General features: G+C 34.7%; 1 protein-coding gene across 3 annotated transcripts in view; it reads right to left on the bottom strand.

The window, feature by feature from the left end:
* LOC110107782 (uncharacterized protein At3g06530) overlaps positions 1-19,165 on the bottom strand; it is an 88,976-nt gene that overhangs the window by 46,257 nt on the left and 23,554 nt on the right. For 2 of the 3 annotated variants that reach the window (XM_020838159.2, XM_020838160.2), the window contains exons 8-15: positions 18,797-18,852; positions 18,583-18,672; positions 18,360-18,505; positions 18,165-18,247; positions 17,956-18,084; positions 17,694-17,768; positions 17,394-17,562; positions 6,823-6,962 (exon numbers count right to left, since the gene is read on the bottom strand). In XM_020838159.2, the coding sequence (XP_020693818.1) occupies positions 6,823-6,962; positions 17,394-17,562; positions 17,694-17,768; positions 17,956-18,084; positions 18,165-18,247; positions 18,360-18,505; positions 18,583-18,672; positions 18,797-18,852 (888 nt within the window). The remainder of the gene's footprint in view (positions 1-6,822; positions 6,963-17,393; positions 17,563-17,693; positions 17,769-17,955; positions 18,085-18,164; positions 18,248-18,359; positions 18,506-18,582; positions 18,673-18,796; positions 18,853-19,165) is intronic. The other variant, XM_020838161.2, reaches the window with a different exon arrangement.

Raw genomic sequence — 19,165 nt, 5'->3', positions numbered from 1 at the left:
GGGGCCGGCCACATGACTAGGAGAGAGGGGCTTGGGTTTTAATAATCACAGATTTTACAAAATCTGAAATAAGATTTCAGATTTCTTAAGGGGAAATAACTTCCTAATATGAGGGTAATCAATTGGATCAATTCGAATTTCAAATTTGAAATTGAAATTCAATTAAGTTGATTGCCTAAAATTAAGGAGTTAAATTAGGAAACAAGTAATGGCTCATAAAACATTCAAATTTCAAATTCGAAAAATCAAAAGAGTGGAGAGGAGGTGGCGGCAGGAAGGGGGGAAGGGAGCCGGTGGGCTGGTGGGCTGGCCGGCGGCTGCTGGCTTGCGGGTTGGGGCTGCAGGCCGGCGGCCTGGGTAATCCAGAGGGGGCCGGCGGCAGTGAGCAAGGGGAGGGGAAGAGGTAGGGAAAATTATAGGGATTTAAGGAGTGAAATCCAATCTCCCACAAATGCTCAACCGAGTCTGATGCGGACATCAAACCCTTAATGTTCCATCAGGGACATGGCCGATGATCGACGGCTATGATGACGCCTTTTTATTTCAATTATATGTGATGTATTTATTTATATACTGTCTTTTTCCATTTATGCCCTTGCTTAAGGAAGTAGTTCTTTGTAAGCCCCGAGGGCATTGTTGTCTTTTATTTTTCCCTTCTTGTATTTGTCTATTTAAATCCCTCCTCTTCTTGGAGAAGGGCTAATGAAGATTGAATGAAAATTTTTTGTTTGTTTCTAATTCTTGCATGAGAGCTTGAAGAGAGAAAGAGAGAGAGCTCAAGGGAGCAAATCGCAAGGCCCACCAGTCGTTGGAAGAGTCCACGGCTCGTGATTAATTTCGTCTATCATTGCGTTCGTAATTTTCTTCCAATTTCTTCACCTCCACTACAAGAAATCCCTCCTCACTCCATTACCGCCCCCCCTTGGGAATCCACCGACCACCACCACCATAGCTCCGGCCGACCTCCTTGCCGACAACCTCCCCTCATCCCCCAACCCCTTCCCGCACCAATTTCAAATTTGAAATTTGAAATTTTCAAATTCCAAATTCTTTCCTAATTTGGAATTCCAATTTAGGAAAGCTTTCGTCATGAAATTCAATTTCAATTTGATGTAACTTGGAGTTATGAGATCAATTTCCACGTTATCATCCTAAATTGGAAACCCTACTCCCTTGAATTTCCCTCTCTCCCTCTATGCATGCCGCCGGCCCCCATGGAGAGAATTCCATTAATTTCTTATTTAATACTTTGACCGTTTTGAAATCCTAATTTGAATTCAAAGGTTTTTCCCTCCTAAATTACTTAAAACTGAAATAAATTTTCAGTTTTAACATTTTAAACCTCCTCCTCCCCTCCAAGCATGCCGCCGGCCACCCCTTTAATGGGCCCCCATTCAATGCTCATTAACCTCCCCCAAAATCTAATTAATTTGAGATCAATTTCAAATTAATTCCCTCCCAAAGTATTCAAAATCTGAAATCAATTTCAGTTTTGAATTTAATCCCCCTCTTCTAGCCTTTAGAATTAATGTGAATCCCAAGGTCATTCCTCCTGCATTAATTCCTGGACTTCCCCTTGCTGCCATGTAATTCCAGCAAGGAAAATTTCACCGTGGTTATGCCAGAATTTTCCTGTTGCTGCCAACGTCTGCAGTTCAAGTTTTCTCAACCATACAACTTGCTTTCCAACCTCTTAAGATCCCAAGCTGCTGCCAAAGTTTTCCTGCACCAGTCCCTAGTATTCCAGCAACTCAAGGGCTCACAAACCGCTGTCCAGGAAAGACAGCTAGCTGCCCCTCGTTTCCCGCCAGCCCCTATTACTGCAGCACCTTCAGAACAGCTTTACCTTGCTGTCCAACTGATCGGACCCCGTTCACGGCCTGAGACTTTTCTGGGCATGAGAGTGTGCTGTCCTGAGAAAACCTGCACCTGTTTCTTGCTGTCCAGCCGAGTGGAAGGTCTTCAAACGCTGTCAGGACGCGTCAGATTGCTGATCACACCTTCAATAAGGTTCGTGGATGCCACCTACCTCCTTCCAAGCCTTCCTATGACCACCGGAGCCTCGTATACTTCATACTTCGAGTAAACTTGACCTCCGACTCTTTTAGCCTCTTAGTTTATTTCTCCCACGTGGTTATGTTTTGATTCACAAAGATGTTGTTGGTCACTCCGCTAAAGCCTAGTAATAAGGAGAGTTGAGTGAAGGGTTCCTTGTAGTAGCTAGTCTTAATGTTAACGAAGGGATTTATTGTTGCGACCATTCACGAATGCAAAAGTGGATTAAATTGATTGATTTTTATGCTCTTAACTTCTATGCATGTAATTTAACCAATGCTATTTATCACTTTAATATTTTATTTTATCGTTCAAATCAACATGAGATCTAGCTTATTATTGTTCTCTAAAACTAAATGTGCAAACGTCTTTAAGCATCTCATCTTCCCATGATTGTTTCACATCAGAGTCTCCACGACAATGAATCGATCACGAGAAATAAAGGAAGAAAATAGTAGAACAAGAAGACCTAGAACTCACAAAGAGATCTAGCTTCTCCTACGAACTCACTAAGAGATCGTGGAGGTTTGCACTCACAAAGAGAACATGAAATGTCAAATTTTCATTCATCCAAAAACTAAACTCTTACATAAGAAAATGGCCATATAAATATATCTCAAAATGACAAAGACGACAAAAGACTAAAATGCCCCTTGGGCAGCAATAGCTACCAAATACCCAAAAGGGCAAAAACGGAAAAAACATAAAATAAAAAAAAACTACTACATAAAATGATGAAAATACATATCATGATCATGGCCATCGATCTCCGGCATCTCCTGAAAGTACATGTGTCGAAATCGCTGCTGATGTCCCCATCAGTTGTATATAAGGATATAACTTTTATTGTTATGAATGCGTGCAGAAGAAGCTCAAAGGATTATTCTATAAAAGATGCAACGAAGGCCTAAAGGAAATATTAATAAAACTACAACTAGACATGCCATGCTATATTTATTTGAAGGTAGAGTGATAGAGAAGCACTAATAAGCTAATTCATAATGTAATAAAAGAAAATGCAAAGCTAATAGAAATGTTAAAAAAAAAGGATAGAAAAACAAATCAAAGAAGAGGGATTACGAACATAAAAAGGTCGACCTAAGATTATATGGCAAGAATTTTTTTTCAAAATGATTAGCTTAAAATAGAGTTAAAATCATATGCAACACTCCAAGAAAGAATAGGGAATGAGAATAATGAAGATGACCCTTGCTATATGAGCCATTTTATTTCAGTATTATTTTCAAATCAAATGATTTTAATAGGGTTAAAGAAAGAGTTTGATGGGGGGGCATCAGACCATGAAAAGTTTATCATAGGCGTGGCCGACGATCTACGGCCACAATCACGCCGATATATTTTTGAATCTTCATATGTATTTGTTTTATTTAATTGTTTTATGTATTTGTTTTTGTAGCATTTCCCGTTTTGCCCTTACTTAAGGGTTTTGTCATGTGTACGCCCTAGGGGCATTGTCGTCTTTTATTTCTCTTTCATTGTAGGAGGCTATATAAAAGCCCCATATGTCTCTTTTGAGGTCAATGAAGAATTATAATGAAATTTTTTGTACCCTTGTGTTCATGTGAGAGTGTGAGAGCTTAAGAGCTAAATCCCTAGGAGAGGGAATCGGATTACCCACCAACCTTGGAACAGTGGTTCATGGTTATTTTCTCCCTTACGTTTCTGCCTTCTTTTCTTCTCCCCCTCCCCCCTCTAATCTGTCGGCCAAAGCCCTCCCTCCCACTGACCAAACCCCAAATTCTCTTACATCCACCTTTCTCCAACCCCTTGGCTATTTTCCCCACCCCAACCCGCCGGCTGAACCACCCTAAAAACCCTCCCCCACCGTTGGCCCATACCCCCACCACGACCACCACCACTCCAAGCCGCCGGCCACACACCACACCCCCTTCCACCGCCCTCCAAACCTCCACTTACCTAAAATAGATTAGTTTTAATTTGGAAATTGTTTGATTTCAAATTTCAAAAGAATTTGAAATTCAAAACCCTTCCTAATTAAACTTGTCTATGTTTGGAACGCCCCTTTAATTAGTAATCAATCCCAAATCTACGATTGATTATTCAATTAATTCAAATTCCCTGCATTCATTGCACCTAGACATCTCACCCTCTCTCTCTCTCTCCTGGCCAAATTTCCCAAGGCCCCCTCTCTTTTATTTCTTTCCAAAAATCAAAACTCTTCCTTTGGAATTAAATCCAAATCATCCCCTTCCCTCACTCCAATTAAATCAATTCCTGAATTTAATTCAGAGGAGGAGAGAATCTTAAGGAAAGCTTTTAATCCCATACTCCATCTGTTTCCCTTCAACGGATCAGCCAAGACCTGATTTTCCCTGAACTGAGTTGCTATCCAGAATTTTCAGGCCTGTGAAACTGCTGTCCAGCTTCTCCCACAAGCCCAAAACTGCTGTCCCTGCTATCAGAGTTGCTGTCCAAAGGATTCTGAACCATTCCTTTGTTGCCCCGCCAATTGGAAAGGTCTCCTGACTGCTGTTCAAGGCGTCTAGGAAGTTCAGATTGCTGTCTACGTCTTCTCCATCACCCCAACGGCCTCCCCGGAACCCCGGATCATCTCCTCTATGGTGAACTCTTCACCAACTCTTGTCCCTTCCTAATTTATTGCTCAAATGTGGTATATCTTGATTCATGAAGGTCATGATAATTCTCATTCGCTAAAACCTAGTACTTTTAGAGAGTTGAGGGAGTGGGTCCTCATATTGATTAAACTCATTATTAATCTAAGGATATCTTGTTGAAAATCACTATGTCTGCTATGTTTTGAACTATTGATTGCTTAAGATCCTAACTTGATTGCCAATTGGAAACCTCTTGTTGAAAACCACTGACATGCATAGGCAAAGTATTCCAAAATCTTTCAGCAATCCCAGCCTGTTTCAAGTTCCAAAGAGCCATACAAAAAGTTTCTCATTGTTTTGAAGTCGCCCTCTTTTGAACTACAACTCCAATCATCCGTCAACTCAATGGACTCAATTATTATCATGGAAGACATGCTACATATATTAACATAGCAAGATTAGTTATTTTCAATCCACAAGTTCAAATCCTATCACCCAAAATGCCAATGGAATCGTTTAATTTTTTGGGAGACATGCTCAAGATTTTAAAACAAAATGGCAAGTTGGTTTAAATTTTGGGGGACATGCCCAAAATTTACCCTGAATATCCCACACAACCCTTATCTAAGACCTTTCTTTAGTAATTCACCACACATAAGTGAATTAGATTATCAAGGAACCAAATGTATCAAATTATGGTATAATAAGGGGGATAACATTATTAACATGTTATCGTTGAACGTGCTTTATATGGTTATATGGGCACAACTATCATATCTAATCGAAAGATGAATAGAAGATATATGTGGAAATGAGCTTAGATAAGGAAATTCAAGTTAATTATGTATTCATGTAAAACCGCAAGCGCTTCAAATTTTCACTTCATTAAAGCAGACTTGAATCTAACCATGGCTTCCTTTACAATAATAAATAGAAATGAGCAAGTAAAGAAATCCATGCAAGGTGCTTAATCCAAATTGGTCAAAACAAGACCTATAAATCTAATACAGCTGAATTAAAAACCAAGCCAAAACAGTTTATTATTTTTCTTAATTCTTGACCTCTTCTCCAATCCCTTACAGATATAAAAGATTTTTAATTAAAATTATGTAGAGAGAGGACCTCACCAATGGTTAGGTTGCCTCCATTTTAATTTAGACGTCACTAAATTCAAATCACTAAATTCAAATATTATGCATGAATCCCCCTCGAGGACTCGCTTTTGTGGAATCCTCAAGCACTATCTTCACCTTTTTTTGCATAATATTTCATCTTGACAACCAATTTTGTATGCTCCCAAAATATTATTTAACTAATATTTCATTATGCCTCATAACAGATGTCATGAATCTTGTATTTGGATCATTCATTAAAAACTTCATTATCCCTTCCGTCATTAGCCTCACACAACTTACCAAGTACTGTATTTGTCCTTAGTGGCCATTAACTTAGTCTAGCCCCTTTTTTTTTTTTTTTTGAAAAGCTCTAAGCATAGGAATTTCTACTAATCCAATTTCAATACTATTTTATGCTACTACAGCACCTTGTGTCATCACTACCTCCTTTTTTTCTATGCATATCTCCTTAACTTATTTTTTGCCCGAATTCTTACCTTTGATGGATATACATTACACTTAATCTAATTTACCTATTTCCCATTGTATTTCTACCCACGCTATACCTCAGTTGGAAAAACCCTTAAAACCACAATAAACAATTGGTCTTAGTTCCAGTACCATACAATAACCAAAAGCACAATCAAGTCAAGAAAAGCTTTACTGCAGCCCAACCGAAAGGCATAAAGTGTTTCTTATACTTCATTCAACAGAGTATATTGTCCTAAATAAACCAGACACACAGACCAACACATCTCATCCAAAATGGAAAAACAAATCAATTTAAAGTTAGGGCAATTTTTTCGCATGGAACTAGTTGTCGGAGTTGATAATCAGACATATTCCATTCTAGTTGGAGGATGGAATTTTTATTTCTGCATGTATACAACACAAGTTAATTGGTGCTTATGTATAGTATACATTTAGGAATACAATAAAACAACTAAATGTAATAATTTTGTTAGCATAAACCACAATTCTACCATTGCTTATGAAAATGATGCATAAATTCTGAGCATTGACAAAGGATTGGCATTCAGATAAGGACAGAAAACCTGTGGGAGAACAAGAAGAACAGGAAATATTATTCCCGCAACTTCCATAAGAAAATCATTCTGGTGCGACGGAATATCCAAAACCATATGTTCAAGGCACAATACAGCCACATCAGAGGCTGCCATTTCTGTACCTGCATCTAAGAACACTTAAATCAGAAGACAATTAAGTTTAGAAAACATACCCAAAGCATAAAGCAGTACCCGCTTTAAACACTTAAATTTCCTTAAGCAATTGCATTTACTGACAATCTAAACAATCGTTAGTGAGAAAAAGACTGCTGAGGAAAAAGAAATTTACGAAATCCATTTTTTGCATTGAAGAAGCTCAACGTTTCAATCAAGTTTTAAGAAATAAAGCATACAAAGATGATGATAAAGTCATATGAGTGAGAAACATTACTGGAAATCCAGCTCCAATTTGCCCTGTGGTGAGCAGTATAACGAGCCTAGAAAATACACATGTACAAAATAAAAAATAAAAAAGGCATCCTGTCCTCAACATTACACCAAAGAGTATATATATATATATATGCATATTTTACTGGACTTCTGAAAAGCATCCACATGCGACCACCAAAAGCTAGATCATGTTGTGCACTTGTACCACAGCGTAAGAACTCTTTACAACAATGAAAGATTGACAAATCTACTGCAAAACAATTATTAACAACGGTGATATGTAAAGTGGCATTAAAATGACAATATTAGTCAAAAATTTTGAAGGGCACGACGAGTTCTATCCTAAAACTGTCACCAAACTAATTAAAAGGAATTTTTTTAGCAGCAGCTACTGTTCGGCATTTCTTTTTATCGTGTAGCACAGCTAACTGCATTTGGGTTATCCCTTCTTGAACATCTGAAAAGATCCATCACTTTCTCATCCTTCCTCCATAATCCTTTTGGTACAAGTTCATTTCCCGAACTAAGCTAAAATCCAACCAGATTTAAATGAACCTCTCTCCAAAAAAACCTTCAAAACTTCTACCCACATACCAAACTCTGTCTTATCACAGCATCCCTACTCTAGCACGGTAGCATCTCTTGATCTATTAAAATTTAGGCCATACCATATGGCAGGCAAACAATATTATACCTTAAAAAAAATTGTAAAATCCTGAAAACTATCAAGTGTACATAAGCCAAACAGCAGAACTTTGAATGTCTATCACGACTGATGGAACTGTTAGTAGTGTTTACAAATCACAACCTACCTCGTCGGTCCTTGTCCTACTGAAGAGAAGGTAAAAGTTCATGGCATTCTCATCAATATCAAGGCTTCACCATGTCAAACAGATAGAATTTCATGTGAAGTTTCTAATCGAAGCAATAGAGAACTAAAGCAATTAGAAATTCATATAGAGCTTATGACCAGCGTAATAATGGGGAATAGTGCGAATATTGAGTAGGTCTAAGATAAATGCATGGATTATGGAGACATGCCATGGCAAGAACAAAGATTCAGTAGACAAAATGATTTTAAATAAATACTAATATATATTTGCGCAAAAGTAATTGGAAAGGAGAAATCCAAACAAATTGGGAAAAGCTGCAAGCTACTATATGCGGAGACCCTAAATAACAGGAGTGGTGAGTGAATTGTTGAGAAGAGAGGGTTGTGGGATTGAATGATAAAATTGTTGAGCTGAATAAAGTAGTAGAATGATTGATACTAGCTTGACTGTCAGTGACAGCATTATAAACTAGTTGGGTGCTTAGCTCCTCAAGTTGAATTAGAAGTCAATTTGAAAAAGACATTTTTGTAAGAGAATGATGAACAAGTACAATATATACTTGAGGAACGTGGGATGCTTATTGTTGACACCTACATGTAAGTTCTAGCATGATGGTATATGAGAAAATTCATGATGGGCATTTAATAGGAGATAGCAACTTGATCGGAGAAAATATGCTTGATTTAGTTACAAAATTAGATCTTGCAAAAGTGAGATTGTACTTCAAGTAATGATAAGAGCAATAATTTAGTTTCAAATGTAGAGTTACAAATCATAAATAAATTTTTTTCTTCATTTTAAGGCAAGAAAGATATTTTTGGCGAAGTTGGTAAAGAGGCTCCAAGAAGAAATGTAATTGTACAAACACATAGAAGTCCTGAAGTTATATCAAGAAGAATAAAAAACAATAAAAATAATAATTAACATATGGCAAAAAGGGTGAAAGTTGAAATGTGAGAATTATTAATCTCTAAAGATAGATTGTTTAGAAAGAAAAATAGGAATAATACAACTGAAACAAACTTCAGGTTGTCTAAGATGGTTGGGTTGCATAAAAATGATTTGATAGAAGTTTAAGAAGAGTTCCAAAATATAACTTACAAGAATAAACTACGTTGGAGGAAGCGTATAGCTAATGTTATTAAAAAAAATTAGAATTTTGTTAGTCCTACGATGATAATATAATCGAGCTAAAGTCTTGCAAGAAGAAATCAAGCAAAGCAAGAACTATAGTGTTTTCATGATTTATATAATAATCTAAGTGGAATTGGAGGCATATAAATTATTAAAGACCTGAAACAAGAAAGATATCTAAAAACTATCATTTAATAGGATGTTCGCTCAGGGAAAGGAATGGTACTTAGCACAAACCCCACTTTCTGGGATAAAGGTTCCATTCTTGCTTGAGGTAGATTCAAGGTTAATTGCATAATTGGGTATTGAGATGTTTTTCTTTTGTAAGGCGATCCATGAGCCTCAAAACATTTTGAGGCGTTGAGGCTCACACCTCAAAATCCAAAAAATGCGTAAAGTGAAAATAAAAATTAAAAGTGATTCTTTATATAATACACAAATAATATGTTAAAAATGACATTTTAACTTTCTATTGAACTATGAAATAATAAATTGGCATACATATGAAACAAAAAATTGCACAAGAGCAAAACAACATGATATAGAATTGAAATCTAAATATTACATGAGCAAAACAACATGAAATATAAAAATTACATAAAAGTATCATATAACATCAAGCTCAACTCTAAATTCTTTTTTTCTTAGTTCCCTACTCATCCACATTCAATTCTTAAAAAAATTTGGCATGATTGGCAACAACTCATAAATCATGTGTTGTCATCACTGAGGGGCTCTTTATTTGAGTCGTCGTCATAACAAATTGATATCTCTCCTGCCTCATCTTGTGGAATGTAATGCCACTCAATCTATTTTTTTTTTCTTCATTTATTTCAATCAACATTCTCTTTCATAAATATTTATCATTAACATAAAAATGAGAATAATACTCCAATTTTTTTAGAGAAGTTGGTGGTAGTGTTGTGTGGCTTTCAAGTGATTCCCAGCAATGGCTACAACAAAGGCGGTGAGCGGGAGGTCGAGGTGAATGAGAGGAAGTTGTTGCTGCTTAGGGAAGCATGAAGGAATGATTTGTTCGGAGCTTTAATTTAGGATTTAGGTAAGTTTTAATAAAAAATATATATAAATCAGGTGAGGCGTACACCTCACGCCAGTAAGGCGAGGCAAGCCTCAACCAAGTTGAGGCACAAGCCTCATAAAAAAAGCTCGAGGTGTAAGCCTCAAGGCGTGTTTTCACTAGAATTGAGCTGAAGCGGGGCTCAAGGAAAGCCTCATATTGCATAATTTTAAATAATGGGAAGATTGGATCTTAAATTAATCAGATTTCCCTCGATAATTACATTGAAGTTCATCTAGTTCTTGGTTCCTACTTCGTATGAGGGCAAGTCCCCATAGTTAATTACTCATCCCCTATCACATAGAAGAGAACTCTCGATTAAGAATGAATTTTTTTTTTAAGATGTGCAAGTGTTTTAATCTTGGTTGAGGGAGGTGGAGGTAGACCCGATTAAGATCTCATAGTTCCATCATCCCGGGAATACCATAGGTTTCAGTCTACCAACACTAACAATCATTGATCATAGTGTCCAAGGAATCTGATTAACAATCATGGGTTGACTCATTTCAAGGATCTCGAGTAAACTGAAATTGATAGATATAGTTTTTAGTATTATGGTGATTTGGTTTGGATTGAGGCTTACGACTCTACTTGGAAGTTATTCGAAGGTTTTTGGTTTAGGTCGGGGCTTACCACTTCATTTAGAAGTTGCCCATATGTATGTATTTAGGTATGATGCTTACGGTTTCGTTTGAAAGTTTCCCATATGTTTGGATAGGTCTTACAACTTTTCGTGAAAGTGGCCTAGGTTTTAGGTTAAAAGCGGGTCTTACTATTTCACTTGGAAGTATCTCAGTTTGGATTTGGATAGGTCTTACGAGTTCTACAGTTAGAAGTAGCCTGGGTTTTGGCTTAGTGGGGATTTAGCAGTGGACACTTAGTTTCGTACTCTTCATCGTTTCGACACCCGTAATAGTGTTTTGTTTATAGCAATAGCATATTTACTTAGCACTTGGCTTCTAGAACTGTACACTATAATTTTGCATTTAGCAGTAGTGTTTGACTCAGTACTAGCTCTTCTTGCTTGTTTTGTTTTGGTACTTGTTTGCTTGCAGTACTAGTTTTGTTTTAGCATCAATTTTGTTCCTTTTTTCAGTACTAGTTTTGTTTCAACACTAACTTTCCCTTTTCAGTACTAGTTTTATTTTAGTACCCAACATTGACTTTTGTTCACTTGTTTGCAGGTATTTGAGATTTAGATAAAAGGGAGTTTACTAGGAGATGGAATTTGCAGCAAGGTTGGAACTTAGAGTTTAGTGTTTAGAGTTTTGCTTTATGTTTCGTATTTTAGTTGTGTGCGTTGCATTTAGGTTTGTTTAATGCAAACATTGATTTTTTGTTCTTGTATTATTTAATTAAATGGAATTTTAGTTTAAATTTAATTAATTTATCAAAGTTTAGATTTAATTAATTTAAAGTTTAAATTTTAATTTAAAATTTTAATTTTAATTTAAATTTAAATTTAAAATTTTAATTTATTTTTAATTTAAAATTAACTGCTCAACTTTGTAATTGAATTTTTTTAATTTTAAATATACTTTTAAATTACTCAATCAATTTAATTAATTGAATTTTTTATTTCAATTATTATTAAAATTAATTAATTTTAAATTTTGTTTTAAAATTAATTAGTTAATTAGGTTATTAATTAAATGAAAGGGGTTTCAATTTCTACGTTTTAATTTAATTTATCAAGTTTAAATTTCATTTTTATATTACTCAGTTGGCTCAATTAATTGAAATTTAATTAGTTATTTTTAAAATTAGTTATTTAATTAAGTTTGTTTTAAATGGTTAATCAATTATTAAATTAATTAGAAGATTTAATTTTAAATTAATTAATTCATTAATTAAATCGAGTAGTTAATTAGTCAAAACTCCTCAAGGGGAGGTTAGGGGAGGGCACTTGCTCCTTTGATCCACTCGGTCGGATTAAATATCGACGGTCAAGTGCTTCAGAGGACAAATCAACCCTAGTATTGATCTTCGGTCTTCAATTTGAAATTGGAATGCCTATTTAGCATATATGTATCTTTATTCGACATATTTATACATATATACTTAATTCCTTCACTCACCTAAGAATTCAAGCAAAATCATGCACATAGGGAGCAGACAGTGCGGCTTTGTGATTTGCTCGAGTGAAGGTGGATTGCCCGCAAGCAGTTAACTGGTTTCACGAAAGCGACACGTCGAAACGGAGGGTATTCACGTGACTCAAGACTGGTCAAGCAAGTGAGGGAGGCCGAATGCACAGCCTGCAGTTCACGTGGGTACCACGATCCGACACAGGCATATCTGGAGGTTTGTCGGGTGTGGAGGTTCCGCGGGTGAAGGAGACATGTAGTATCGGGCCGCCGGAGGGTTAATCGGGTTGTCGGAGATCTGGCATGGGTCCTAGATGCGGAATGGCACAAACCAAAGAGAGCGGGGGCCATTCGGTCGACTTTGACTCTATGCCTAACTAAAGATCAAAGGCAATTCGATTGGGAGAGAAAGAGCCAGGGAATTATGGAGTTCCTTCGTGCAAATGAGGGAGGCGAATGGATTGGGGAGGGGTTTGTACATGAGTGGTTCAGTTGTGAGATCATGTGTGAGTGGGGTAATGGGAGCCGTCCGAGCTTTTTGTTTGTTTGGGAGCATGGGTCGAACTAGTTAGTTAGAGGTCATCTTTGGAATTATTAGAAGAGAAGATAATAAGATCTAGTTAACGTTAGATATTTGAAGGAAAATTTTTAATTCTAATTTCATAAATTATTAAATGAGGGTTTTAAGTAACTTTTAAAATATAATACATAACTAAATAATGAAACTTAAATAAGGAAATGTTTGATATTGAAAGAGAGTAACAACGTGAAAAATTAAAGAGAGTATCACTATTAAGCTTGGTAATAGTTAATTTTTTTGCCACACCAAAACAAAATTAAGGAGAAAGAGAGAACCAATAATCAATAACAAAGAGATAGGGAAACTAAAAAAACAACAAATAGAGCAATCTAGATGCAACTAACCTACAACTAAGCCTATAGAGTAAAACAAAATCTATATTTCCTTTCAATGTAACATCCTACAAATTGAAAAAACATACATGATTCCTTATAAGCTCTTTTCCTTTCCAATAAATAACTTATTCTTTCATGTGATTTAAAAATCATTCCAGTCCCCACTAGATTTATATACTCATTCAAATTGATCCAAAAAAAAAAAACTGAGTTAGACCAAAAGAACATGCATAAATCTAAATTTTCGGCACATATAAGATAATTCCAAGGAATTGGACAGTTACAAAAGATATTTATAGTAATTAAAAAATCTTTTCATTCGAGCCTTAAAAGGGAATAGAGATGCCAATTGGTTCGAAATGAAGCATTTGTTACTAGCATTTAAGAACAAAGATGTTCAAGATTATAAAGATTCTAGGGAATAAAACTTAATTGAAATACAATTAGGAGAAATGATAAAAGAACATTAACTTAAGAATCATATCGATATTGGAGAACCAATTTCAAATTATATTAGGAGGATAATTTAAGAACAAAGATATCCAAGATTATAAAGATTATAGGGAATCAAACTTAATTGTAAAACAATGAAGTTAGGAGAAATGATAAAAGAATATTAACTTGAGAATCATATATATATATATATATATATATATATATTTTTTTTTTTTTGGAGAATCAATTTCAAATTATACTAGGAGGATACACCATGGAGGAGACTCGTACGCTAAGAAAACTAATGGAAAAGTATACAGCACAAAAAGAATTGACCAAGCATTTTTATAAACTTAAAGGCATAAGATCTAGGGAAATAGACTTCCACCAAAAGTACATTGAAGTAAATTAAGAAACATATGGCAGAGTATTAACTAACATTAGAATAAATCATAGAACAAGTAAAGAGTTTCCAACATTAAAAATGCAACTTTTAGTATCGATTAGGGAGATGCTTACAAAGCAAGTTCAATTTAACGAATCATTATAATATAGATTTAATCCAAGAGAGATTTAATCCAAGAGAACTCTATTAAAATAGTAAAGAGTTTTAGAGCACTGAACGACGTGTTTAGAAAAAGAGTAGCTTAGGATAAGTATGAAAAAAGAAAAATTTTGAGTATATATACATAATTTTCGTGCTTAAGAAATTGATAATTAAGAGCCAAAGTTGATATTGCATAGAGAAAGTATCTCCAATATATTTAAAGAAAAAATAGATTATAAATAAGAATATAATTTTGAGAGTATATGTTGGGGGGTGGTTAAATGGAGAAGCGGTTAGGTGTATCAAAAGATTAAGAAAATATCATAAGGGCTTAAAGGTAAATTTATAAAATTGCAATCAAAGCGCATTATATTATCTGGGTATAAATGGTGGATTACAATGAAACCATTTTCCATCCAAGTTTAGTGTGGCAAGAATAAAGATGTTAAGATAAATTTGGAGAAAACTATGAATGGATAGATTAGGAAACAACTCTATGAGGAACTATAAAAGTGGCACTAATCAAAGATAATATAGTAAAAAACAAATGTAAATTCGGTTTAAGCATTATAAATGGAGGTACAAGGTGCACCAAATAAGTTAGTATATAAAATTAATATATAAGTTTATAAAGAAAAAGGTATAGACCGTATAGGATGAAAAAAGGAGGGTAGAAGGTGCAACAAATAAGATAGTCTTATAAAGAAAAAGGTATAGACCATAGAAAACATGGAAATAAGAGAAAAAATTATTCAAAAGATATTTAACACATCAAACCATACTAACTGGGAATACATGGAGAATGAGGATTCACGTAATCAATAAGAAAAAGCTATAATGAATAACAATGAACATAATGGTTTACCTAAGAAATAGAAAATTACAAAGGCTTGACTACCACTTCAAATGGACGGAACCTATTAGAACTTGCAATCTAAGTAATGGAGAACTAAAGCATTGTTTGGACCTTATTCATATAATCTATTTGATTTAGAGTGGTAGAAAGCCTTTTTATAGGAAAAATTACAAAGGATTTACTACCACTTCAAATGGATGGAACCTATTAGAACTTGCACTCTAAGTAATGGAGAACTAAAGCATTGTTTGGACCTTATTCATATATTTTATTTGTGTTAGGGTGGTAGAAAGCCTTCTTCTTAGAGGAAAAATCAAGAAAGATTAGCTTGCTTGGTATGAGAGGGTGAAAAAAAGTATTTATACCACATTTGCTTGGGAACCTTTCAAATGAGACATTATTGAAATTGTAACATTATTCAAATTAATACTAGGTTTTATAAGAATATTTATTCAAAAGTATCTTTGACTTTAGAAATCCCATTAGAGAATAGGAGGTTTGAACTTACCTTAAATTTGACATCAAGTAAACTCCAACTATTGCCTGCATTTTTCTGCTGTATAAAAGTTCAAATTTGTAATTCAGGGTCATAACCATATGACCAAAATATCTTGAGATTCTTCAAGTTAATTGGATAGAAACAATTTGTTATCGGTAAAAGAGATCTTATGTGAAACGCACTAGCGTCTGATGATATCATAAAAATGATGTGAAACTACTAGGAGTTACGATCGAAATTAAATAGAGAGGTAGCGTCTGTCGATGTCCTCATCAAAAAATTGTGTGTTATTTCAAGATGCACATAAAAAGCATACCAAGGGAAATAAGTTTAAACAAACTGCCAGAAGCAGAATTGATGTACAATGTTACCTCCCTTACTTTAGAACAAGAACTTTCTCATTAGTTTGAAAATCTTCCACCTCCATAATGAAGCAAATCTAGCCATAGCACCCTAGCCCACAATCTATTTTCTAAGAACAACATGCTTACATTATTAGCCGATGAGAAAGCCTCATAATAAAAAATGTTTCCCATGTCAAGTAATATTAAGTTACTTAAGGAGATATTTTAGTAAAAATGTAGACATTGATAATTAAGAAGAGAAAAGGAGTCAAAAAATATTTTTTTACGGAAGTGAGCCTCCTTTATTTAAACGATCACCATTGGGATTCAATGGAAACCCATAATACTAAACAAACGTTTAATGAAGATACCATGTTTTACAAGTTGAAGGGGAAAATAGAAAATGAGAGGCCATGGAACATAAAATGGCAGTTGCTCATAATTTTACTCGGTTATCAACAGTGCACTATGGCACACACAATGGTGCACAGCGCAACCAAAAGCACCCCTGCACAACTAGTGTTGTGAAGCACACAGTGATGTAATGGTGTGTGTCATCAAAACAGTGTGCCATATGAGTCATCGAGAAATTTTGATAGTGAATTTTTTATACTTTGGATCATGGGGCTATTGAGGGTAAGGAGGTGGTGTTTGTTGAAGAATTTTTTACTTAGGGATCTGGCTAGGGCTATTGTCATAAACAAAAAAGAACAACGACATTCAAAGTTTTTCCAAGAGAAAAAATGTGAGCCTAGTTTGCCAAGACCTCAAACTCTAGTTGATGAGAATTATGAAGTAGATAAGGAAAATCATCCAGTAGGGAATGAACATGGTGATGAAGAAGTCCATTTCTTTTGTGATGATGAGGAAGAAGAGAAGGTTTCAGAACTAGATCCCTAATTTACTTTGTTTTTACGAATTTTAAAATTGGATTTTTTTTTATGAACAACATCCTACATGTTCCTTTTAGAACTTGTTAATTAATTGAATATTTATGAGTTTCATTTGCTTTGAACATTTTTTTTATTTATATTTTTTTTATTATTATGAATTATCTATATTTTAGCCTTATGCTATTAGAACATTCTTCATTTTTATGTGATTTTTCATATTTTTTTAGTGTAGTATGACATGCCCTGTACCATGCTGTGTGCTATGGCTTCAAGGAGTTGTACCATGGTGCATTATTTACCGTTAACAACTATGATTTCAACCCCCCTCTCTTATCATTAAAAACATACTTAGTATTGAAAACGGCTATCCATATAGCAAAATCCAACAAATGGCACAGATTATCACAATAGAAGGTTTAATCATACAAGTTCTCAAGTCTCAAGAAAGCATCATAATCATGAGTTAATCAAAATAAACCAAAAGTGATAAATCAAAATAGAATTTCGAATCAATAACTCTAAGAACATATAAAACCAACAACACTTACTTTTTTTAATTAAATCGATGCACCTAAAAAATACGTTGTGATATGCCCTGAGAAGAGAACGTGGATTAACAATTTTGGATAGCTCACTAATAGATAACGCTGCTTGGACAACGGTAAGATCATCATCCAAAAGCCGACATAGTATAGCATCTTTTACATTGACAAGTTTCTGCACAAAATTAATAATCAAATTTACATGTTGAAAAGATTCCCATAAGGATATCATAAAACAATTTGGTTAATAAACTAATAACAGAAGTGCAAAAGCTAACTCTTGCAAAAAATAAGATCACTACATACCCATGGATGCTCAACAATAGATTCCAAGTTACCAGATGAAGCTAAATCTAAAAGAGCAGCACGGCGAATAGAAGCCTGCATGTAATTGTCATTAAGCACACTTAAAATTCAAGAAGTAAGAAAAAACCATTATAAATAAACTGTGAATGATGAATAGTCTAAAAGCGAGGAAATCATGACTATAAAAGAAATTAGAAGTGGGCAAAAAAGATGTAACTATGCAGGTTAGGGAGAGATGGGACTGGAAAACAAAATAAGCTACCTTAGGATGTTCCAGAGAAAACCAAACTTTTGAATCGGACAATTTCATTGGCAGGTCTGAGTTTCCATCAAGCATCTGACAGAAAACTACAAAAGTAGAATCCTCCTCCCCTAACTTCAATTTTGAGCTCTGAATGGCAAATTATGGTTGCTAAAACTTATCACATTTCGTTAAATATTTTTATCAATAAACACAGGTGAAACACAGACCTTGAGAAATTTCCGAACAGCTCCCTGCAGCTCAGATGGATATTGATTGTTTATCACAGCCAAAATTTGCTTAGCCCGGATACCTAAGCATGGTATTTAAACACAATAAAGGTCAAATGATCCTGCTTTTCAGCAAGCAAACATAGGATATGAATCATAGAAGTACAAACCATGGAGAAAACGAACAAGCATTACCTGCTGCACTTGAATTTGACATGTCAGAATGTAAGAATTTCATACACTGTCCAAGGATCTTATGCACAATATTTTCCACAAAATGATTGACAGGAAGTGTTTCCAACACATTAACAAGCAAATGATTATAGCAATCATCAGACAAGCTGCAAAAAGTCCTTGAAAATTCATTTTTTATAAACTGTGAGAGAATTTTAAAAACTACAGAAAATCAGTAAACCACCTGCAATCAATCAATGATTCTACATAAAGACGCAGAAAATTCTGAATATTGAACTCTTGTGACAATCCATTAAGTATGCCAACAAAATCCCTTCATTAGAAAAAATATATATATTCAAATAGGCCCATAATCCAATAGGACTTCTTACCAAAGGAATTTATGATATCAGAAAAATTACAAAGATAAATAAATATATAAATTATGAATGTGATACCTTATCTCTTTCAGCATCATCATAGTCTTCTTTGGAAAGGTCTGTGATGACTGAGACTGGATGAAAACAGCAATAAAAATGTGAGCCCAGAGTTGTGCTAAAAAAAGATCAAGGGTGTGAGTCTTACCATATGCAGTGCATCACACAGGTACAAAACACATACTTCAATAAAAACAAAAGTTATATGTTCATATATACATTCAAATTGCACTGTCAATTTGGATAATGATATGGAGCCCAAAACTACAGTTGCAGTCGGACACAACCTCAATATCTTGTATTGATTTATCCTGTTTTGAGATATATTTAAATTAACTAGATTTAATACTACGTCTTAGTATGCAATTGAGGTTTAGGTAAGCAAACTAT

This window comes from Dendrobium catenatum, unplaced genomic scaffold (genome assembly GCF_001605985.2).
Source record: "Dendrobium catenatum unplaced genomic scaffold, ASM160598v2 fragScaff_scaffold_390, whole genome shotgun sequence".
Taxonomy (NCBI): Eukaryota; Viridiplantae; Streptophyta; class Magnoliopsida; order Asparagales; family Orchidaceae; genus Dendrobium; species Dendrobium catenatum.
Note: the sequence above shows the minus strand (reverse complement) of the source record. Positions and strands in the feature narration are given on the sequence as shown.